Consider the following 22,953-nt stretch of genomic DNA (forward strand, 5'->3'; position numbering starts at 1 on the left):
GTACGACTCTTTCAGGAGGAGTTCCTGCCATGCGCCCCCAGCAGGTGGCGCCCCCGGACGGGGCCTCCTTCTCTGCCCTGGCCCTCGGGCAGGAGGTGGCCTTCACCCTGACGCCCTACGGCTACTGGAACCTGCACTTGACCCTGAATGACCCCACTGACCTCAAGATCTCCCTCACCATCCCCAGGTAGGTGGCACGCTCAGCCCACGTAGATACTGCCCAGGTAAGTGCTGTACATGGTTCTGAAGGCAGATCCCACGTAGATGCTGCTCTGTTAGGTGGTGTACATGGGTCCTGAAGGCAGATCCCACGTAGATACTGCTCTGTTAGGTGGTGTACATGGGTCCTGAAGGCAGATCCCACGTAGATGCTGCTCTGTTAGGTGGTGTACATGGGTCCTTGAGGCAGATCCCACGTAGATACTGCTATGTTAGGTGGTGTACGTGGGTCCTGAAGGCAGATCCCACGTAGATGCTGCTCTGTTAGGTGGTGTACATGGGTCCTGAAGGCAGATCCCACGTAGATGCTGCTCTGTTAGGTGGTGTACACGGGTCCTTGAGGCAGATCCCACGTAGATACTGCCCAGGTAAGTGCTGTACATGGGTCCTGAAGGTAGATCCCACGTAGATGCTGCTCTGGTAAGTGCTGTACATGGGTCCTGAAGGCTGATCCCACGTAGATACTGCTCTGTTAGGTGGTGTACATGGGTCCTTGAGGCAGATCCCACGTAGATACTGCTATGTTAGGTGGTGTACGTGGGTTCTGAAGGCAGGTCCCACGTAGATGCTGCTCTGGTAGGTGGTGTACATGGGTCCTTAAGGCAGATGTCAGGTTGGTGTTGCCGTGGTAGGTGGTGTACGTGGGTCAAGACTCAGGAGATCCTGCGAGGTGGGGGATGTGTTGCTGTGGGGGGGATGTGTTGCTATGGGGGAAGGGGGTGTGTTGCTGTGGGGGAAGGGGGTGTTGTCCGCTGAGGTGGTAGTGGGGTTGGTGGGGGGGTTGTGATCCTAGTGGTGCGCACTGCAAACAAATGACCTTCTTCTCTCGTGGGCGGGAACTGGAAAAGAAGGCAAGAGTAAAAATTTCGCCCACTGATTAGGAGACCATTTCAGATGGGCGGGAGGAGGACCCCCCCCCCACACGCTCACTGCAGGGGGGAGGGGGGAGAGGGGGTACCTCGAGAGGTATACCAGACTTCGTGACCAGCGAGTGAGAGAGAGAGAGAGAGAGAGAGAGAGAGAGAGAGAGAGAGAGAGAGAGAGAGAGAGAGAGAGAGAGAGGTGTCTGACGTCACTTAAGATATGGGTGATGGGAAGACAGACCATACCATACCCCCATCTCCCCCAGGGGCGTGTGGGGGGGGTGGGGGTCCGGATGACCCCGTGTGGCCACACTGGGTCGTCCACCTGGTGGCTGGGGGGTCTGGCCGGGGGTGTATGACACTGCCGGGGGGTTCGAGACCCTGTGGGTGCGTGCCCGTACTAACCCAGGGGAAGAGGGTGATGTGTGACCCCTCCCCCAGGGGGGAAGCTCCTCCCCTCCCCCCGAGGTCACACACACAGGCCTGTGTCGTGATGGCTATGTATATATATATGTATGTATATATGTATGTATATATGTATGTAGCCGCACTCGTCATGTATACACATTCTCACGGACCATTGGACCAGCCCCGAGGAAACCCCCTCCCACTGACCTGACCTGACCTGGCCTGACCTGACCTGACCTGACCTGGCCTGACCTGACCTGACCTGACCTGACCTGACTTGGCCAAAAGCTCGCGGTGGTCCGGGCCAGCCTGGACCATGCCCCCCCCCCCCCTGGCCCATAGACAGATAGAGCCTTTTTTCCCCCAGTGTCTGTAGCATAAATCAGCCCCCCCCAGCCCCTCCCCCCCGGGATTATCTTGTTCCCTGGCCAGCCGGGTTTATTCCCGGAAACCCCAGACTCTATCGGCGACTTTTTCCACCGGTAATATTTTTTCCCGGTAATTTTTCCCCCTTGATAATTTTCCCCACGGTAATTTTACCTTCGGTCATTTTTTCCTGGTCATTTTTCCCCCGGTAATTTTTTCCCGATAACTTTCCCCGGTAATTTTTTCCTGGTAATTTTCCCCACGGTAATTTTTTCCTGGTAATTTTCCCCACGGTAATTTTTCCCTGGTAATTTTTCCCCGGTAATTTTTTCCCGGTAATTTTTCCCCGGTAATTTTTCCCGGTAATTTTTTTCGGTAATTTTTTCCCGGTAATTTTTCCGGTAATTTTTTCCCGGTAATTTTTTTCGGTAATTTTTTCCCGGTAATTTTTTTCGGTAATTTTTTCCCGGTAATTACCCCCCAGTTTGAAGAGCAGCGTCCACCAGGTCCACCAGTAGGCTCAACTGCACCTCCAGGTTAGGTTACGATCTCTTGTTCTCCTCTCTTGTTCTCCTCCTCTCTTGTTCTCCTCCTCTCTTGTTCTCCCTCGCCTCACTGCGTGTTCACGACGCCTCCCCTTCTACCCACCCCCCCCCTCCTCCCCCAGGACGGCAAAAAAAAGCTCTTGAACTTTTTTTCTTCTCTGAAATGCATGTGTGTGTGGGGGGGGGGGGGGACGGGGGGCATGAATATATATTATGTGTATGGACAAAGTTGTGAATGTCTGAACCTTTTTGCTGCTCCTCCCACGTCCAAACTCATATATATATATATATATATATATATATATATATATATATATATATATATATATATATATATATATATATACATATATATATATATATATTCCTATGAGTCCACGGGGAAAAGGAAACACGAAAAGTTCCCAAGTGCACTTTCGTGTAATAATCACATCATTAGGTGAGACACAAGAGAGAAACATAACAGTCAGTTGATATACAACGAAGAGACGTAGCTAGGACGCCATTTGGTAAACATGTGATTGATCAAGATATTCAGGGATGTCCAGTGCCCTGGTAATCATCGAGAAGCTCTAGTGTTATATGTAGTATAGCACTAGTGATATATGTAGTATAGCACTAGTGATATATGTAGTATAGCACTAGTGATATATGTAGTATAGCACTAGTGATATATGTAGTATAGCACTAGTGATATATGTAGTATAGCACTAGTGATATATGTAGTATAGCACTAGTGATATATGTAGTATAGCACTAGTGATATATATAGTATAGCACTAGTGATATATGTAGTATAGCACTAGTGATATATGTAGTATAGCACTAGTGATATATGTAGTATAGCACTAGTGATATATGTAGTATAGCACTAGTGATATATGTAGTATAGCACTAGTGATATATGTAGTATAGCACTAGCGATATATGTAGTATAGTGGATTTCCATCATAACTAACGATCTAGTGTTAGTGCAGAAGATGTCTATGCGTGAAATAGTAGTTTTGTGAATATATATGTGTGCGTGTGTGTGCGTGTGTGTGTGTGTGTGTGTGTGTGTGTGTGTGTGTGTGTGTGTTCACCCAACTCTCCCGTGATATACATCGTCTGAGCCAACTTAGGTGTGGTATTTCTACTCCAAGTTACTCCCTCGTAAAAGCTCGGCAATACATGCACCAACTTGGCCAAATAAACACAACTCCGCACAGACCAAGTTGGCCACACATGCTCCACTTCTCCCCGTTCCCTCCACCTCTGGCGCATATATCCTCTTGGTCAATCTTTCCTCACTCATTCTCTCCATGTGCCCAAACCATTTCAAAACACCCTCTTCTGCTCTCTCAACCACACTCTTTTTATTGCCACACATCTCTCTTACCCTTACATTACTTACTCGATCAAACCACCTCACACCACATATTGTCCTCAAACATCTCATTTCCAGCACATCCACCCTCCTGCGCACAACTCTATCCATAGCCCACGCCTCGCAACCATACAACATTGTTGGAACCACTATTCCTTGAAACAAACACCCATTTTTGCTCCGAGATAATGTTTTATCCTTCCACACATTTTTCAACGCTTCCAGAACCTTCGCCCCCTCCCCCGCCATGTGACTCACTTCCGCTTCCATGGTTCCATCCGCTGCCAAATCCACTCCCAGATATCGAAAACACTTCACTTCCTCCAGTTTTTCTCCATTCAAACTTACCTCCCAATTGACTTGTCCCTCAACCCTACTGTGCCTAATAACCTTGCTCTAATTCACATTTATTCTCAGCTTTCTTCTTTCACACACTTTACCAAACTTTGTCACCAGCTTCTACAGTTTCTCACCCGAATCACTCACCAGCGCTGTATCATCAGCGAACAACAACTGACTCACCTCTCAAGCCCTCTCATCGACAACAGACTGCATATTTGCTCCTCTCTCCAAAACTCTTGCATTTACCTCCCTAACAACCCCATCCATAAACAAATAATGCAGCCATAGAGACATCACGCACCCCTGCCCCAAACCTACATTCACTGAGAACCAATCACTTTCCTCTCTTCCTACACGTACACATGCCTTACATCCTCGATAAAAACTTTTCACTGCTTCTAACAACTTGCCTCCCACACCATATATTCTTAGTGCCTTCCACAGAGCATCTCTATCAACTCTATCATATGCCTTCTCCAGATCCATAAATGCTATATACAAATCCATTTGCTTTTCTAAGTATTTCTCGCATACATTCTTCAAAGCAAACACCTGATCCACACATCCTCTACCACTTCTGAAACCGCACTGCTCTTCCCCAATCTGATGCCCTGTACATGCCTTCACCCTCTCAATTAATACTCTCCCATATGATTTACCAGGAATACTCAATAAACTTATACCTCTGTAATTTGAGCACTCACTCTTATCCCCTTTGCCTTTGTACAATGGCACTATGCAAGCATTCCGCCAATCCTCAGGCACCTCACCGTGAGCCATACATACACTGAACATCCTCACCTACCAGTCAACAACACAATCACCCCCCTTTGTTAATAAATTCCACTGCAATACCATCCAAACCCGCTGCCTTGCCGGCTTTCATCTTCCGTAAAGCTTTTACTACCTCTTCTCTGTTTACCAAATCATTCTCCCTAACCCTCTTACCTCGCACACCACCTCGAATAAGAGCAAGGTTATTAGGTACAGTAGGGTTGAGAGTCAAGTCAATTGGGAGGTGAGTTTGAATGGAGAAAAACTGGAGGAAGTGAAGTGTTTTAGATATCTGGGAGTGGATCTGTCAGCGGATGGAACCATGGAAGCGGAAGTGGATCATAGGGTGGGGGAGGGGGCGAAAATTTTGGGAGCCTTGAAAAATGTGTGGAAGTCGAGAACATTATCCCGGAAAGCAAAAATGGGTATGTTTGAAGGAATAGTGGTTCCAACAATGTTGTATGGTTGCGAGGCGTGGGCTATGGATAGAGTTGTGCGCAGGAGGATGGATGTGCTGGAAATGAGATGTTTGAGGACAATGTGTGGTGTGAGGTGGTTTGATCGAGTAAGTAACGTAAGGGTAAGAGAGATGTGTGGAAATAAAAAGAGCGTGGTTGAGAGAGCAGAAGAGGGTGTTTTGAAATGGTTTGGGCACATGGAGAGAATGAGTGAGGAAAGATTGACCAACAGGATATATGTGTCGGAGGTGGAGGGAACGAGGAGAAGAGGGAGACCAAATTGGAGGTGGAAAGATGGAGTGAAAAGGATTTTGTGTGATCGGGGCCTGAACATGCAGGAGGGTGAAAGGAGGGCAAGAAATAGAGCGAATTGGAGTGATGTGGTATACAGGGGTTGACGTGCTGTCAGTGGATTGAATCAAGGCATGTGAAGCGTCCGGGGTAAACCATGGAAAGCTGTGTAGGTATGTATATTTGCGTGTGTGGACGTGTGTATGTACATGTGTATGGGGGGGGGGGTTGGGCCATTTCTTTCGTCTGTTTCCTTGCGCTACCTCACAAACGCGGGAGACAGCGACAAAGTATAAAAAAAAAAAAAAAAAAAAATATATATATATATATATATATATATATATATATATATATATATATATATATATATATATGTATATATATATATTGGTAAAAATATTATCCATAGAAAATGAAAAAAAATAAGATATTGGCGATGATGTATATACAACCTGTTGTGTGATTTATTTGGTTTATTTTGTTATGGTTTATTCTCGTTAAATTGGTTTATTTAGCCCCCATAAAAACTCATTGATGAGAATTGATAAAGAGCAGGAGTGTTGTAAATGTATGAATAATACAATAGGTACTACAATACGCCATACAGTATGCCAGATGTAGTATAGTAAATACATTACGCTAGTGTGTCTCTAGCAGTAATCAGATGTGGTCTTCTAGAGTGCCCGTTGTAGTTAGTGCACTAGATACGAGGTTCTAGATCAAGTTTTCTAGATGCAGTAAACAAGATAGTGCACTAGATATAGCGTACATGACCTAGTCTAGTAATGTATATTAGATGTATGATGTATAACATAGTGTTGTAGATGTAGTGGATTTATTAATGTATGAAATATACACAAGACCTGATTCACTGATACGACCTCCACTGGTGATTCGGCCCACTGATACGGCCTCCACTGGTGATTCGGCCCACTGATACGGCCTCCACTGCTGATTCGGCCCACTGTTACGGCCTCCACTGGTGATTCGGCCTCCACTGGTGATTCGGACCACTGATACGGCCTTCACTGGTGATTCGGCCCACTGATACGGCCTCCACTGCTGATTCGGCCCACTGATACGGCCTCCACTGCTGATTCGGCCCACTGGTACGGCCTCCACTGCTGATTCGGCCTCCACTGGTGATTCGAACCACTGATACGGCCTTCACTGGTGATTCGGCCCACTGATACGGCCTCCACTGCTGATTCGGCCCACTGATACGGCCTTCACTGCTGATTCGGACCACTGGCACGGCCTCCACTGGTGATTCGCCCACTGATACAGCCTCCACTGGTGATTCGGCCCACTGATACGGCCTCCACTGCTGATTCGGCCCACTGATACGACCTCCACTGGTGATTCGGCCCACTGATACAGCCTCCACTGGTGATTCGGCTCACTGATACAGCCTCCACTGGTGATTCGGCCCACTGGCACGGCCTCCACTGGTGATTCGGCCCACTGGCACGGCCTCCACTGGTGATTCGGCCCACTGGCACGGCCTCCACTGGTGATTCGGCCCACTGATACGGCCTCCACTGGTGATTCGGCTTATTGACTGACCTGCTAATCCCCTCAGGATTATTGATTGGGCCCACTGATTCGGTCTGAGCATCTCAGCTGTTGGGAGTAATCCTGTACAGCCGAACGTAATCCCACCCTTCCAGCCCAGCCGTTCGGATAAATCCCACACATACCAGTGTAATCCGGCTCTTCCAGCCCAGCCGTTCGGATAAATCCCACACATACCAATGTAATCCGGCTCTTCCAGCCCAGCCGTTCGGATAAATCCCCCACAAGCCGAGGTAATCCGGCCCTTCCACCTCAACCGTTCGGATAAATCCCACACAAGCCGAAGTAATCCGACTCTTCCAGCTGGGCCCTTGGGAGGAAATCCGGCTTGGGGCAGATAAATCCCTGAGCAGGGCGTCATGAGGAAGGCTCTATGTAATGGCTGACGGTCATGCAAGGGTTTAATGACCCTGGGAATTAACATTGTGGGATGGTGGTTGACGCCAACTGCATGTCAGTCAACCCACTTGGTCATGAAGAATCCCCCCCCCCGGGGGGGGCGTCATTCACGGCCAATGACCTCGTTATGTATAAACGCTCGTCCGAGAAGGGGGGGGGGTCACGTGACTCCTCTTCCTCCCCTCCCCCCACACACACACACAACAACAACCCCACCCACAACCCCACCCACAACCCTACCCACAACCCTACCCACAACCCCACCCACAACCCCACCCACAACCCCCACCCACAACCCCCCCCCACAACCCCACCCACAACACCACCCACAACCCTACCCACAACCCCACCCACAACCGTACCCACAACCCCCACCCACAACCCTACCCACAACCCCTCCCACAACCCCACCCACAACCCTACCCACAACCCTACCCACAACCCCACCCACAACCCCACCCACAACCCTACCCACAACCCCACCCACAACCCCACCCACAACCCCACCCACAACCCTACCCACAACCCCACCCACAACCCCACCCACAACCCTACCCACAACCCCACCCACAACCCCACCCACAACCCTACCCACAACCCCACCCACAACCCCACCCACAACCCTACCCACAACCCCACCCACAACCCCACCCACAACCCTACCCACAACCCCACCCACAACCCCACCCACAACCCTACCCACAACCCCACCCACAACCCCACCCACAACCTCACCCACAACCCTACCCACAACCCCACCCACAACCCTACCCACAACCCTACCCACAACCCCACCCACAACCCTACCCACAACCCCATATCAGGGGTGCGAAAGTGCACAGCTCTGGTGTTAACAGACAGAAGGTTGTTTTTAACATTGTTAATTAACAGGTTCCAAGTCCGCGGAAGGAGGGGGAACGAGTTATTACCCCCCCCCCTCTCTCTCTCTTTCTCTCTCTCTCTCTCTCTCTCTCTCTCTCTCTCTCTCTCTCTCTCTCTCTCTCTCTCTCTCTCTAGGTGTGTTCATGCATGTATGTTTATCCTGGGCCAGTCTGCCAGCTACATGCGTCCACTAACATGTGTGAACGCGACCTCGCTCCTCCTCCCCCCAGCCAGCCAGCCAGGGGCCTTCCTATATATGTCGTTCAATTGAACATCCCCGCTGGTGAACCGTTAGCTCAGAATGTTATCCCTGAGTTCAACATCTGACTCTTAGTTCAACATCTGATCCTTAGTTCATCTCTGACCCTTAGTTTAACATCTGACCCTTAATTATTTCATCATCTGACCTTTAGTTAGTTCATCATCTGACCCTTAGTTCAACATCTGACCCTTAGTTCATCATCTGACCCTTAGTTCAACATCTCACCTTTAGTTCAACATCTGACCCTTAGTTCAACATCTGACCCTTAGTTCAACATCTGACCCTTAGTTCATCATCTGACCCTTAGTTCAACATCTGACCTTTAGTTCAACATCTGACCCTTAGTTCATCATCTGACCCTTAGTTCATCTGACCTTTAGTTCAACATCTGACCCTTAGTTCATCATCTGACCCTTAGTTCATCATCTGACCCTTAGTTCAACATCTGACCCTTAGTTCATCTGACCTTTAGTTCAACATCTGACCCTTAGTTCATCATCTGACCCTTAGTTCAACATCTGACCCTTAGTTCATCATCTGACCCTTAGTTCAACATCTGACCTTTAGTTCAACATCTGACCCTTAGTTCAACGTCTGACCCTTGGTTCAACATCTGACCTTTAGTTCATCATCTGACCCTTAGTTCATCATCTGACCCTTAGTTCAACATCTGACCCTTAGTTCATCATCTGACCCTTAGTTCAACATCTGACCCTTAGTTCATCATCTGACCCTTAGTTCAACATCTGACCCTTAGTTCAACATCTGACCCTTAGTTCATCATCTGACCCTTAGTTCAACATCTGACCTTTAGTTCAACATCTGACCTTTAGTTCAACATCTGACCCTTAGTTCAACATCTGACCTTTAGTTCAACATCTGACCTTTAGTTCAACATCTGACCCTTAGTTCAACATCTGACCCTTAGTTCAACATCTGACCCTTAGTTCATCATCTGACCCTTAGTTCAACATCTGACCTTTAGTTCAACATCTGACCCTTAGTTCAACATCTGACCCTTAGTTCAACATCTGACCCTTAGTTCCTCCCTGAACTAATATTTGAGTGTAATGGATCCAAAAGTTTAATGTTGACCCCCAGATCCTGGGGACCACGTAATGACCCCCAGAACTTGAGGACCATATGTTGACCCCCAGAACTGAGGACCACGTGTTGACCCCCAGAACCTGGGGACCACGTAATGACCCCCAGAACTTGAGGACCATATGTTGACCCCCAGAACCTGGGGACCACGTGTTGACCCCCAGAACCTGGGGACAGGAGGGGTGATGCCAGGAACTGTTTAGGTGAGGACAATACCTTCATATTGACCTGAAGTCATCAGTATTGACCTCTCAGGTCAGGGGTTCATCCCCAGAGATAATGATCCTGACCCAACACTTGAGGTAGTCATACCCCCGTGACCCCCAGAGAGAGACCCGGGATTTAATGACACACTAATTACGTCATGGTAATTACGTCATGGTAATTACTAGTGGTCACTGATGACCACCCTCATGACCAGAGAGGTCAAGCACCACACACACTCATGTGGGTTATGGGGTCAGGTGGGTCATGTGGTCAGGTGGGCCATGGGCCATGGGGCCAGGTGGGTTATGGGGTTAGGTAGGTCATGGGGTGAGGTGGGTCATGTGGTCAGGTGGGCCATGAGGCCAAGTGGGCCACGGGGTCAGGTGGGCCATGGGGTCAGGTGGGTCATGGGGTCAGGTGGACCATAGGGTTAGGTTGGCTATGGGGTCAAGTGGGCCATGGGGTCAGGTGGGCCATGGGGCCAAGTGAGCCATGGGGCAGGTGGGCCATGAGGTCAGGTAGGCCATGAGGTCAAGTGAGCCATGGGGTCCAATGGGCCATGAGGTCAAGTGGGCCATGTGGTCAGGTGGGCCTTGAGGTCAAGTGGGCCATGAGGTCAAGTGGGCCATGGGGTCAAGTGGGCCATGGGGTCAGGTGGGCCATGGGGTCAAGTGGGCCATGGGGTCAAGTGAGCCATGGGGTCAGGTGGGCCATGGGGTCAGGTGGGCCATGGGGTCAGGTGGGCCATGAGGTCAAGTGGGGCATGGGGTCAGGTGGGCCGTTAAGAATTGGTCTTCTCATGACCTCAGTTGTGTGGGAGAGAGAAAGGTACTTGCTGGTTCAGTGGCTATGTCTTGCTGTGCCACTGACCCAACCAGCCACTGCACCACTGACTCCCTACGTGGGACCTGGGAAACCCAGGGGTGGGTGGACATCCCAGGGTCTCCGGGATATATTTGCTGTGGATTTCCGCGTAAAAAGATTTTTTGAAAAGGAAAAGAAATTGAAGAAAAGGAAAAAGAAATATTCTCATATTATTGTCAACAAATAATATATTCAACCCGAAACCTTCCAGCCTAGGTTGGTGTGTGTTATCTCGTCCTCGTGTTATCATCAGGTTATCTCGTCCTCGTGTTATCATCAGGTTATCTCGTCCTCGTGTTATCATCAGGTTATCTCGTCCTCGTGTTATCGTCTGGTTATCTCGTCCTCGTGTTATCGTCTGGTTATCTCGTCCTTGTGTTATCATCAGGTTATCTCGTCCTCGTGTTATCGTCTGGTTATCTCGTCCTTGTGTTATCGTCAGGTTATCTCGTCCTCGTGTTATCTTCAGGTTATCTCTTCCTTGTGTTATCGTCTGGTTATCTCGTCCTCGTGTTATCATCAGGTTGTCTCGTCCTCGTGTTATCTTCAGGTTATCTCGTCCTCGTGTTATCGTCTGGTTATCTCTTGTGTTATCGTCAGGTTATCTCGTCCTCGTGTTATCGTCAGGTTATCTCGTCCTAGTGTTATCGTCAGGTTATCTCGTCTTCATGTTATCGTCAGGTTATCTCGTCCTGGTGTTATCGTCAGGTTATCTCGTCCTCGTGTTATCGTCAGGTTATCTCGTCCTCGTGGTATCGTCTGGTTATCTCGTCCTCGTGTTATCGTCTGGTTATCTCGTCCTCGTGTTATCGTCTGGTTATCTCGGGTACATAGTGTGAGGCTGGCAGGTATGACGTCAGCTGGGGTGACGTACGTCTTGAACGAGTTGTCATGGCGGGTAGCGTCTGTGCGTCCATCCGTCCGTCCGTCTGTCCATATGTCCGTCTGTACGTCCGTCCGTCCATCCGTCCGTCCATACGCCATCCCTCGGTCCATACGTCCGTCCGTCCGACAGTCCGTCCGTCCGTCCAAACGTTCGTCTTTCCGTCCATCCATCCGTCTGTCCATACGTCCGTCCGTCCATACGTCCGTCCATTCGTCCGACAGTCCGTCCGTCCGTCCATACGTCCATCCGTTGGTCCATACGTCCGTCCGACCGATAGTCCGTCCGTCCGTCCGACAGTCCGTCCGTCCGTCCAAACGTCCGTCCATCCGTCTGTCCGTCCATACGTCCGTCCATTCGTCCGACCGTCCGACAGTCCGTCCATTGTCCGTCCGTCCGTCCGTCCGACAGTCTGTCCGTCCGTCCATACGTCCGTCTATCCGTCCGTCCGTTCATCCATCCACCATACAACTAACGTCTGCGTCACTTGACAGTAAACAGTCTTCCATGTTTGTGATAACTTGAGCCAATTATCTCGCTAACGAGCGAGACGTCAAACGACCGTTCGTGACCAGCATCACTGATGCCTCACTACATTACTCCTCTCATCATTTGCATATAATCTGAATAGTTATAATGATAATGATAATAATGATGATAATAGTAATAATAATAATAATAATAATAATAATAATAATAATAATAATGATAATGATAAAATTATAATAATGACAATAATGATAATGATAATGATGATAGTAATAATAATAATGATAATTATAATAATGATAATAATAATAATAATAATAATAATAATAATAATAATAATAATAATTTTTTTTTCAAACTATTCGCCATTTCCCGCGTTAGCGAGGTAGCGTTAAGAACAGAGAACTGGGCCACTGAGGGAATATCCTCACCTGGCCCCCTTCTCTGTTCCTTCTTTTGGAAAATTAAAAAAGATTGAGAGGGGAGGATTTCCAGCCCCCCGCTCCCTCCCCTTTTAGTCGCCTTCTACGACACGCAGGGAATACGTGGGAAGTATTCTTTCTCCCCTATCCCCAGGGATAAATAATAATAATAATAATAATAATAATAATAATAATAATAATAATAATGATCATGATTATTATTATTATTATTATTATTATTATTATTATTATTATTATTAATTATTATTATTATTATTATTGTTGTTGTTGTTGTTGTTGTCATTGTTGTTATTGTTGTTGTTGTTGATATTGTTCTTATTGTTGTTGTTGTTGTGCATATGACCCAGGTGTAGGTGCCCCAGTATGAACAGATGTTAGGTATACTGGTTATATCATGCCATTATCCGGCATCACACACACACACACACACACACACACACACACACACACACACACACACACACACACACACATCCTGGTGTAGTATGATATCATGGCTATACTCTGCCATACTGCTATATCTTGCTATACCTCCATTTCCTACCATATTGCTCTACTCTGCCATACCGCTATATCCTGCTATACCTCATTTCCTACCATATTGCTCTACTCTGCCATACTACTATATCCTGCTATACCTCCATTTCCTACCATATTGCTATATTCTGCCATACTGCTATATCCTGCTATACCTCCATTTCCTACCATACTGCTCTACTCTGCTATACTGCTATATCCTGCTATACCTCTATTTCCTACCATATTGCTATATTCTGCCATACTGCTATATCCTGCTATACCTCCATTTCCTACCATATTGCTATATTCTGCCATACTGCTATATCCTGCTATACCTCCATTTCCTACCATATTGCTCTACTCTGCCATACCGCTATATCCTTCTATACCTCCATTTCCTACCATATTGCTCTACTCTGCCATACTGCTATATCCTGCTATACCTCCATTTCCTACCATATTACTATATTCTGCCATACTGCTATATCCTGCTATACCTCCATTTCCTACCATATTGCTCTACTCTGCCATACCGCTATATCCTGCTATACCTCCATTTCCTACCATATTGCTCTACTCTGCCATACTGCTATATCCTGCTATACCTCCATTTCCTACCATATTGCTATATTCTGCCATACTGCTATATCCTGCTATACCTCCATTTCGTACCATACTGCTCTACTCTGCCATACTGCTATATCCTGCTATACCTCTATTTCCTACCATATTGCTATATTCTGCCATACTGCTATATTCTGCCGTACTGCTATATTTCTATACCGTGTCATACTACTATACCTTGCCATACTGCTATACTCTGGCATATTGCTATACTCTGCTATACAGCTATACTGTACACTACTGGTATACTGTGCCATACTGCTATACCGTGCCATACTGCTATACTGTGCTATACTGTGCTATACTGCTATACTCTGATTCATCTCACGGATTTTTTGTGTTCATCTTTGAGTAATTAGTTAATTAGAAGTTAAGCTTTTTTAACTAGCGGAGGTTAATTATTATTAACATCTACCTCGTAATTAGCATTGCGTTCATTAACATCTACCTTTTAATTAGCCTTGGGTTCATTAACATCTGCCTCGTGACTAGCATTGTGATCATTAAAATCTACCTCGTAATTAGCCTTAGGTTCATTAACATCTACCTGGTAGTCAAAGATGGCTTCATTAGCTTTATCCTTGTAATTAATGGTTTTAATTACCTTTGTCCTTGTAGATAATGGTAGTTTGTTGGTAATGACCTTGTGGTGGTTAGAAACTTGTTCGCCTTGTTCTCGCAATTAGCGATCTTATTAACCTTGACCTTATAATGACTGGTATATAATTAGCCTTGACCTTGTAATTACTGGTATATAATTAGCCTTGACCTTGTAATGACCAGTATATAATTAGCCTTGACCTTGTAATTAGTGGCTTATTAGGCCTGACCCTGTAATCACTGATGGTTTATCCTTGTAATCACTGATGGTTTATCCTTGTAATCACGTGTTTTATCCTTGTAATCACTGGTGGTTTATCCTTGTAATCACTGGTGTTCTATCCTTGTAATCACGTGGTTTATCGTTGTAATCACTGATTGGTATCCTTGTAATCAGTGGTGTTTTATCCTTGTAATCACTGGTGTTTTATTCTTGTAATCACTTTTGGTTTATCCTTGTTATCACTCATGGTTTATCCTTGTAATCACTGGTTATTTATCCTTGTAATCACTGATGGTTTATCCTTATAGTCACGTGTTTTATCCTTGTAATCACTGGTGGTTTATCCTTGTAATCACTGGTGTTTTATCCTTGTAATCACTGATGGTTTATCCTTGTAATCACTGATGGTTTATCCTTATAATCATGTGTTTTATCCTTGTAATCAGTGGTGGTTTATCCTTGTAATCACTGTGTTTTATCCTTGTAATCACTGGTGGTTTATCGTTGTAATCACTGATTGGTATCCTTGTAATCAGTGGTGGTTTATCCTTGTAACCACTGGTGTTTTATCCTTGTAATCACTGTTGGTTTATCCTTGTAATCACTCATGGTTTATCCTTGTAAACACTGGTGATTTATCCTTGTAATCACTGATGGTTTATCCTTGTAATCACGTGTTTTGTCTTTGTAATCACTGATGGTTTATCCTTGTAATCACTAGTGGTTTATCTTTGTAATCAGTGGTGGTTTATCCTTGTAATCACTGGTGGTTTGTCCTTGTAATCACTGATGGTTTATCCTTGTAATCACGTTTTATCCTTGTAATCAGTGGTGGTTTATCCTTGTAATCAGTGATGGTTTATCCCTGTAATCACTTTTTTATCGTTGTAGTCACTGGTGTTTTATCTTTGTAATCACTGGTGCTTTATCATTGTAATCACTGGTGGTTTATCCTTGTAATCACTGGTGTTTTTCCTTGTAATCACTGGTGGTTTATCCTTGCAATCCCTGGTGGTTTATCCCTGTAATCACTGATGGTTTATCCTTGTAAACACTGGCGGTTTATTGTTGTAATCACTGGTGTTTTATCCTTGTAATCACTGGTGGTTTATCCTTGTAATCACTGGCGGTTTATCCTTGTAATCACTGGTGTTTTATCCTTGTAATCACTGGTGGTTTATCCTTGTAATCACTGGTGTTTTATCCTTGTAATCACTGGTGTGTTACCCTTGTAATCACTGGTGGTTTATCCTTGTAATCACTAGTGGTTTTATCAGCCCTCGCCTCGTAATCATCTATGTAATTAGTTATGGCACCACCTGGTTAATGACCCTTGTTATCATAGTTGGGGCAAATTTGTTTTACCTGTAATTAGTATGAATTAAATGACCTTAATTTCCTCATTAGGTATGTTAATTAGTGTAATTACTCTTGACCAACTTAGATAGGGAGTCCAACTACTCAGTCATTAGGAGTAATTAGTCAAGTCTAATGAATGTCTTCTTCTTTCGCCTCCTGTAGGGGCACGTCTCTAGGTCTGTACGCACGTCGCAGCGCCCTGCCCACCCACACCCAACACGACATCATGAAGATCTTGAGAGGAACACGACGAGAAGTGAGGGCTTCATCCTCCTCCCCGGTGAGTAACACGACACGACCTGGGTACACGACACGACCTCGGTACACGACACGTCCTGGGTACACGACACGACCTGGGTACACGACACGTCCTGGGTACATGACACGACCTGGGTACGTAACACGGCACGTCCTGGGTACACGACACGTCCTGGGTACGACACGGCACATCCTGGGTACGTAACATGACATGTCCTGGGTACGTAACACGACACGTCCTGGGTAAGTAACACGACACGTCCTGGGTACGTAACACGACACGTCCTGGGTACGTAACACGACACGTTCTGGGTACGTAACACGACACGTCCTGGGTAACACGACGCGTCCTGGGACGTAACACGACACGTCCTGGGTACACGACACGTCCTGGGTACGTAACACGACACATCCTGGGTAACACGACACGTCCCACGACACGTCCTGGGTACACGACACGACCTGGGTACACGACACGACCTGGGTACACGACATGTCCTGGGTACGTAACACGACACGACCTGGGTACACGACACGTCCTGGGTACGTAACACGACAGAACCTGGGTACACGACACGTCCTGGGTACGTAACACGACACGACCTGGGTACACGACACGTCCTGGGTACACGACACGACCTGGGTACACGACTCGTCCTGGGTACACGACACGTCCTGGGTACACGACACGACACGACCTGGGTACACGACACGTCCTGGGTACACGACACGACCTGGGTACACGACTCGTCCTGGGTACACGACACGTCCTGGGTACACGACACGACACGACCTGGGTACGTAACACGACACGTCCTGGGTACGTAACACGACACGTCCTGGGACGCAACACGAAACGTCCTGGGTACGTAACACGACACGTCCTGGGGCGCTGGCCAGGTCGCCATGATTTGGGGGATTTTCGATGATTTCATTAAGAAAGTTTTTTTTTTTTAAAGAATTTCGTTGTTCCATAAAGTTTTAGTTTTATTAGTACAAATATTTCTCTCGGTAAAATTAATGTCTTATGAGTAAAATTGTTTTATGAGAGATATTGAAGTTTTTATATTAATACTATTGCTTTATGAGGAAAGTTTTTGAGTCAAATTTACGTTTTTGTGAGTCAAATGAGCGTTCTTTATATAGAAAAAAAATAGTTTTATGAATACAATTGCTTTATGAGTAGATTTAGAGTTTTTGTGAGTAGATATATTTTACGAAAATATTGATTTCTATTTTATCTATAATGTGTTCAGTAATAAAGTTAATGGTTCTGATAAAGGATAAAGTTTTTAGTACAATCTATGTAAATATGATGATCTAACTATGACCATAGATAAAGAGCGACCATTTTTATGATCAAATTTATGCCGTTATAAAACCGTTGTTTGTATAAGTGAAAATAATGTTTTACGATTTAATTCAACGTTTTTTTTTTTATGACTATTATTAATGTTGTTGACTAAGGTTGGGCAGGAAGGGCCCCAGCTACATGATGATCGCCGATATAATTCATTTATATATTTTTGATAAAAAAAACGGTTATTTATCAAGACCGAAATAATTTTATGATCGATTAAAAGCCTCTAGAGATTGTAAGTAATGTTTATCATATATATCTCAACCTGGCTGACTGGCGTCCTCTTCACCGATGTACATTTTATTTTCACAAAAAATAACATTTTTAACACCACAGATGTTGCTCCGGACGCTCCTGTGTATATTTCTTTTGCAAAAGTATGTATGGGACTGGAGAGAAGGACATTGTAATGATAGATACAACTTTTCTTATTATAATTTCGCCAATCACTAATCACATTCAAATGTTTTTAATTATTAGAGTTGTACTTTACCTTTTTTAAGAAACTTTTTTTTACCTCTTTAACTGAAGGATTACTTGTGACACAGAGACCATAATGAAGAGGTTACAAAAATCTTTATTTTTTCAAGTCAAGCGGTAGTAAAATGAAATTGTGTCCAGCTGCTGGACACATTGTCTTTAACCACTGACTCACCTACATTGTGTCCAACAACTGACTCGACTACATTGTGTCCAACTCCTGACTCACCTACATTGTGTCCAACCACTGACTCACCTACATTGTGTCCAACCACTGACTCACCTACATTGTATCCAACCACTGACTCAACTACATTGTGTCCAACCACTGACTCACCTACATTGTGTCCAACCATTGACTCACCTACATTGTGTCCAACCACTGACTCACCTACATTGTGTCCAACAACTGACTCGACTACATTGTGTCCAACTCCTGACTCACCTACATTGTGTCCAACCACTGACTCACCTACATTGTGTCCAACCACTGACTCACCTACATTGTATCCAACCACTGACTCAACTACATTGTGTCCAACCACTGACTCACCTACATTGTGTCCAACCATTGACTCAACTACATTGTCTCCAACCACTGACTCAACTACATTGTGTCCAACCACTGACTCAACTACATTGTGTCCAACCACTGACTCACCTACATTGTGTCCAACCACTGACTCACCTACATTGTGTCCAACCACTGACTCAACTACATTGTCTCCAACCCCTGACTCAACTACATTGTGTCCAACAACTGACTCACCTACATTGTGTCCAACCACTGACTCAACTACATTGTGTCCAACCACTGACTGAACTACATTGTGTCCAACCACTGACTCAACTACATTGTGTTCAACCACTGACTCACCTACATTGTGTCCAACCACTGACTCAACTACATTGTGTCCAACCACTGACTCAACTACATTGTGTCCAACCACTGACTCACCTACATTGTGTTCAACCTCTGACTCAACTACATTGTGTCCAACCACTGACTCAACTACATTGTGTCCAACCCCTGACTCACCTACATTGTGTCCAACCACTGACTCAACTACATTGTGTCCAACCAGTGACTCACCTACATTGTGTCCAACCCCTGACTCACCTACATTGTGCCCAACCACTGACTCACTTACATTGTGTCCAACCCCTGACTCACCTACATTGTGTCCAACCCCTGACTCACGTGCATTGTGTCCAACCCCTGACTCACCTGCATTGTGTCCAACCCCTGACTCACCTACTTTGTGTCCAACCACTGACTCACCTACATTGTGTCCAACTACTGACTCACCTACATTGTGTCCAACCCCTGACTCACCCACATTGTGTCCAACCCCTGACTCACGTACATTGTGTCCAACCCCTGACTCACCTACATTGTGTCCAACCACTGACTCACCTACATTGTGTCCAACTACTGACTCACCTACATTGTGTCCAACCCCTGACTCACCCACATTGTGTCCAACCCCTGACTCACGTACATTGTGTCCAACCCCTGACTCACCTACATTGTGTCCAACCACTGACTCACCTACATTGTGTCCAACCAGTGGCAGGTGCTGGGGGAGGTCACTGCTGGCCTGGGGTCAGTGTCGGCTCCCTGGGGGAGGTCTTGGCTGGCCTCGGGTCAGTTCCTGGGGAGCGGGGGTGGCCACCTGCAGCATACCTCTGTTTGATGTCAACTATTGACTTGTGAGGACCAGCACTCCTCCCCCCCCCCCCCCCCTACCAGGAAACACATGGACAGACGTGGACACTGAGGTACTCTCTCTCTCTCTCTCTCTCTCTCTCTCTCTCTCTCTCTCTCTCTCTCTCTCTCTCTCTCTCTCTCTCTCTCTGACCACCGTTCCCTTGGTCTGCCCCCCCCTGCAGAGTATGGTGGAGGTGACGGTGGAGGAGGTGCTGGAGGCAGGGGAGTGGTTCCTCTCCATCTACAATGATGACGGTGACCCCCACAAGGTGGCGCTGGTCATCAGCCGGAGCCCTGGGGGAGGGGAATGTCCCCAGCGATGCAACGACCGTGGCAACTGCATCCTGGGAAGGTGCCAGTGTCACCCCGGCTACAGCGGTATCGACTGCTCGCAAGGTAAGGCTCCACCAAGTGAGTGTTCAGGTGTGTGATGATAGAGTGGCACAGTTACGGTGTTTGGGTCGGGATGGTACGCGAAGTGAGTCATGGAGAGTGGTTTGGTGAAGAGAGAAGAGGTGGTGAAAGCCTTCCGGAAGATGAAATCCGGCAAGGTGGCTGGAGCGGTTGCTATTGCAGAGGAATTTATTGAGAAAAGGGAGTGACTGTTGTTGATTGGTTGGTATGGATCATAGTGAAGTGCCCGAGGATTGGCGGAATGCATGCATAGTGCCTTTATATAAAGGCAAAGGGGATAAAGGTGAGTGTTCAAACTACAGAGACATAAGTTTGTTGAGTATTCCTGGTAAGTTGTATGGGAGGGTATTGATTGACATGGTGAATCCATGTACAGAGCATCAGATTGGGGAAGAGCAGTGTGGTTTCAAAAGTGGTAGAGGATGTGTGGATCAGATGTTTGCTTTAAAGAAAAATAGATGGACTTGTATGTAGCATTTATGGATCTGGAGAAGACATATGATAGGGTTGATAGAGATGCTTTGTGGAAGGTCTTCAGAATATATGGTGTGGGAGGTAAGTTGCTGGAAGCAGTGAGAAGTTTGTTTCAAAGGTGTTAAGGCATGTGTACGTGTAGGAAGAGAGGCCGGTTTGCGGCAGGGGTGTGTGATGTCACCATGGTTGTTCAATCTATGAATGGATTAGGTGCTGAGGAGGTAAATGTGAGAGTTTTGGAGGAAGGGGCGAGTATGCAGACTATGGGGGATGAGAGAGCCTGGGAAGCGAGTCAGTTGTGGGCTGATAATACAGCACTGATGGCTGATTCGAGTGAGAAACTGCAGAAGTTGGTAACTGAATTTGTACGAGTGTGTGAAGGGAGAGAGGAAAGTGATTGTGAATAAAAGCAAGGTTATTAGGTTCAGCAGGGTTGAGGAAAAATTTAGTTGGGGTATAAGTTTGAATGGAGAAAGATTGGAGGAAGTAAAGTGTTTCAGATATCCGGGAGTGGACATAGCAACGAATGGAACCATGGAAGCAAGTCAGCCATAGAGTGGGAGATGGGGGCGTAGGTTCTGGGAGCGCTAAAGAATGGGTGAAAAGAGAGAACGTTATCTGGAAAAGCAAATATCTCTATGTTTGAAGAAATAGAAGTTCCAACAATATTATATGGTTGTGAGGCATAGGCTATAGATAGGTTTGTGTGAGGAGGGTGGATGTGTTGGAAATTAAATGTTTGAGGACAATATGTAGTTTGAGGTGGTTTGATCGAGTAAGTAATGAAAGGGTAAGGGAATTGTGTGGAAATAAAGAGTGTGGTTGAGAGAGCAGAAGAGGGTGTACTGAAGTGGTTTGGACATATGGAAAGAATGAGTGAGAAAAGGTTGACAAAGGAGATATATGTCGGAAGTGGAGGGAAAAAAGAGAATGGGAAGATCAAATTGAAGATAGAGGGATGGAGTGAAAGTGATTTTGAGCGATTAGGGCCTGAACATACAAGAGGGTGAAAGGCGTGCACGGAATAGAGTGAATTAGAACGATGTGATATACCGGGGTCGACGTGTTATCAATGGACTGAACCAGGACATGTAAAACGTCTGGGGTAAACCACGGAAAGGTCTGTGGGGCCTTGATGTGGAAAGGGAGCTGTGGTTTCGGTGCATTGTACATGACAGCTCGGGTGTAGATGTGAGGAGATATGGCCTTTCCTCTTCTGTTTCCTGACGCTACCTCGCTGACGCAGGGGACGGCTGTCATGTATGAAAGAGAAGAAAAGAATATGTATCATTTTTCTTTTCTTTCATTCATTTGTGTTGTTTCCTGTGGGGGGGGGGGGGGGGGCGTCAGGAACGAATTATGTGAAAAAGTATGGATATTTATAGTGTGTGCATGTATATGTATGTATGTGTATGCGTATATGTATATATACGAGTGTAAGTATATGTGTACGTATATGTATATATACGAGTGTAATTATGTGAATGCGTATATGTATATATACGAGTGTAAGTATGTGTATGCGTATATGTATATATACGAGTGTAATTATGTGTATGCGTATATGTATAAATACGAGTGTAAGTATGTGTGTACGTATATGTATATATACGAGTGTAATTATGTGTATGCGTATATGTATATATACGAGTGTAAATATGTGTATGCGTATATGTATATATACGAGTGTATGTATGTGTATCGTATATGTATATATACGAGTGTATGTATGTGTATCGTATATGTATATATACGAGTGTATGTATGTGTATGCGTATAGGTATACATGCGAGTGTATGTATGTGTATGCGTATATGCATATATACGAGTGTATGTGTGTGTGTGTATGCGTATATATATATATGAGTGTATGTATGTGTATGCGTATATGTATACATACGAGTGTATGTATGTGTATGCGTATATGTATATATACGAGTGTATGTATGATTATGCATATGTATGAATATACCCTAGCGTATGCCTGGTACCCATTGTATGTACCAGCCACTGTGGGAGGACGAACAGCTAGGTTGAGTGCCACGCGGGTTCGAACCCCCGGTGGCCCGGGAATGCGTCCCACCTTTGTGATGGTCAGATGTGGTGAGGAATGGCTGAATATTGTGGCTGATGAGCGAGTGGCATCATGGTTCCTAGTGTATGTTCAAGTCTGCGTCATCTTTATTATTTA

At 45.9% G+C, this 22,953-nt stretch overlaps 1 protein-coding gene across 4 annotated transcripts in view; it reads left to right on the plus strand.

The window, feature by feature from the left end:
- The window catches only part of LOC139760934 (teneurin-m-like), an 874,918-nt gene that overhangs the window by 635,084 nt on the left and 216,881 nt on the right, over positions 1-22,953 (plus strand). For all 4 annotated transcript variants that reach the window (XM_071684720.1, XM_071684710.1, XM_071684711.1 and 1 more), the window contains 3 exons: positions 16-187; positions 16,228-16,345; positions 20,057-20,270. In XM_071684720.1, the coding sequence (XP_071540821.1) occupies positions 16-187; positions 16,228-16,345; positions 20,057-20,270 (504 nt within the window). The remainder of the gene's footprint in view (positions 1-15; positions 188-16,227; positions 16,346-20,056; positions 20,271-22,953) is intronic.

The sequence above is a fragment of the Panulirus ornatus genome, chromosome 38 (genome assembly GCF_036320965.1).
Source record: "Panulirus ornatus isolate Po-2019 chromosome 38, ASM3632096v1, whole genome shotgun sequence".
Taxonomy (NCBI): Eukaryota; Metazoa; Arthropoda; class Malacostraca; order Decapoda; family Palinuridae; genus Panulirus; species Panulirus ornatus.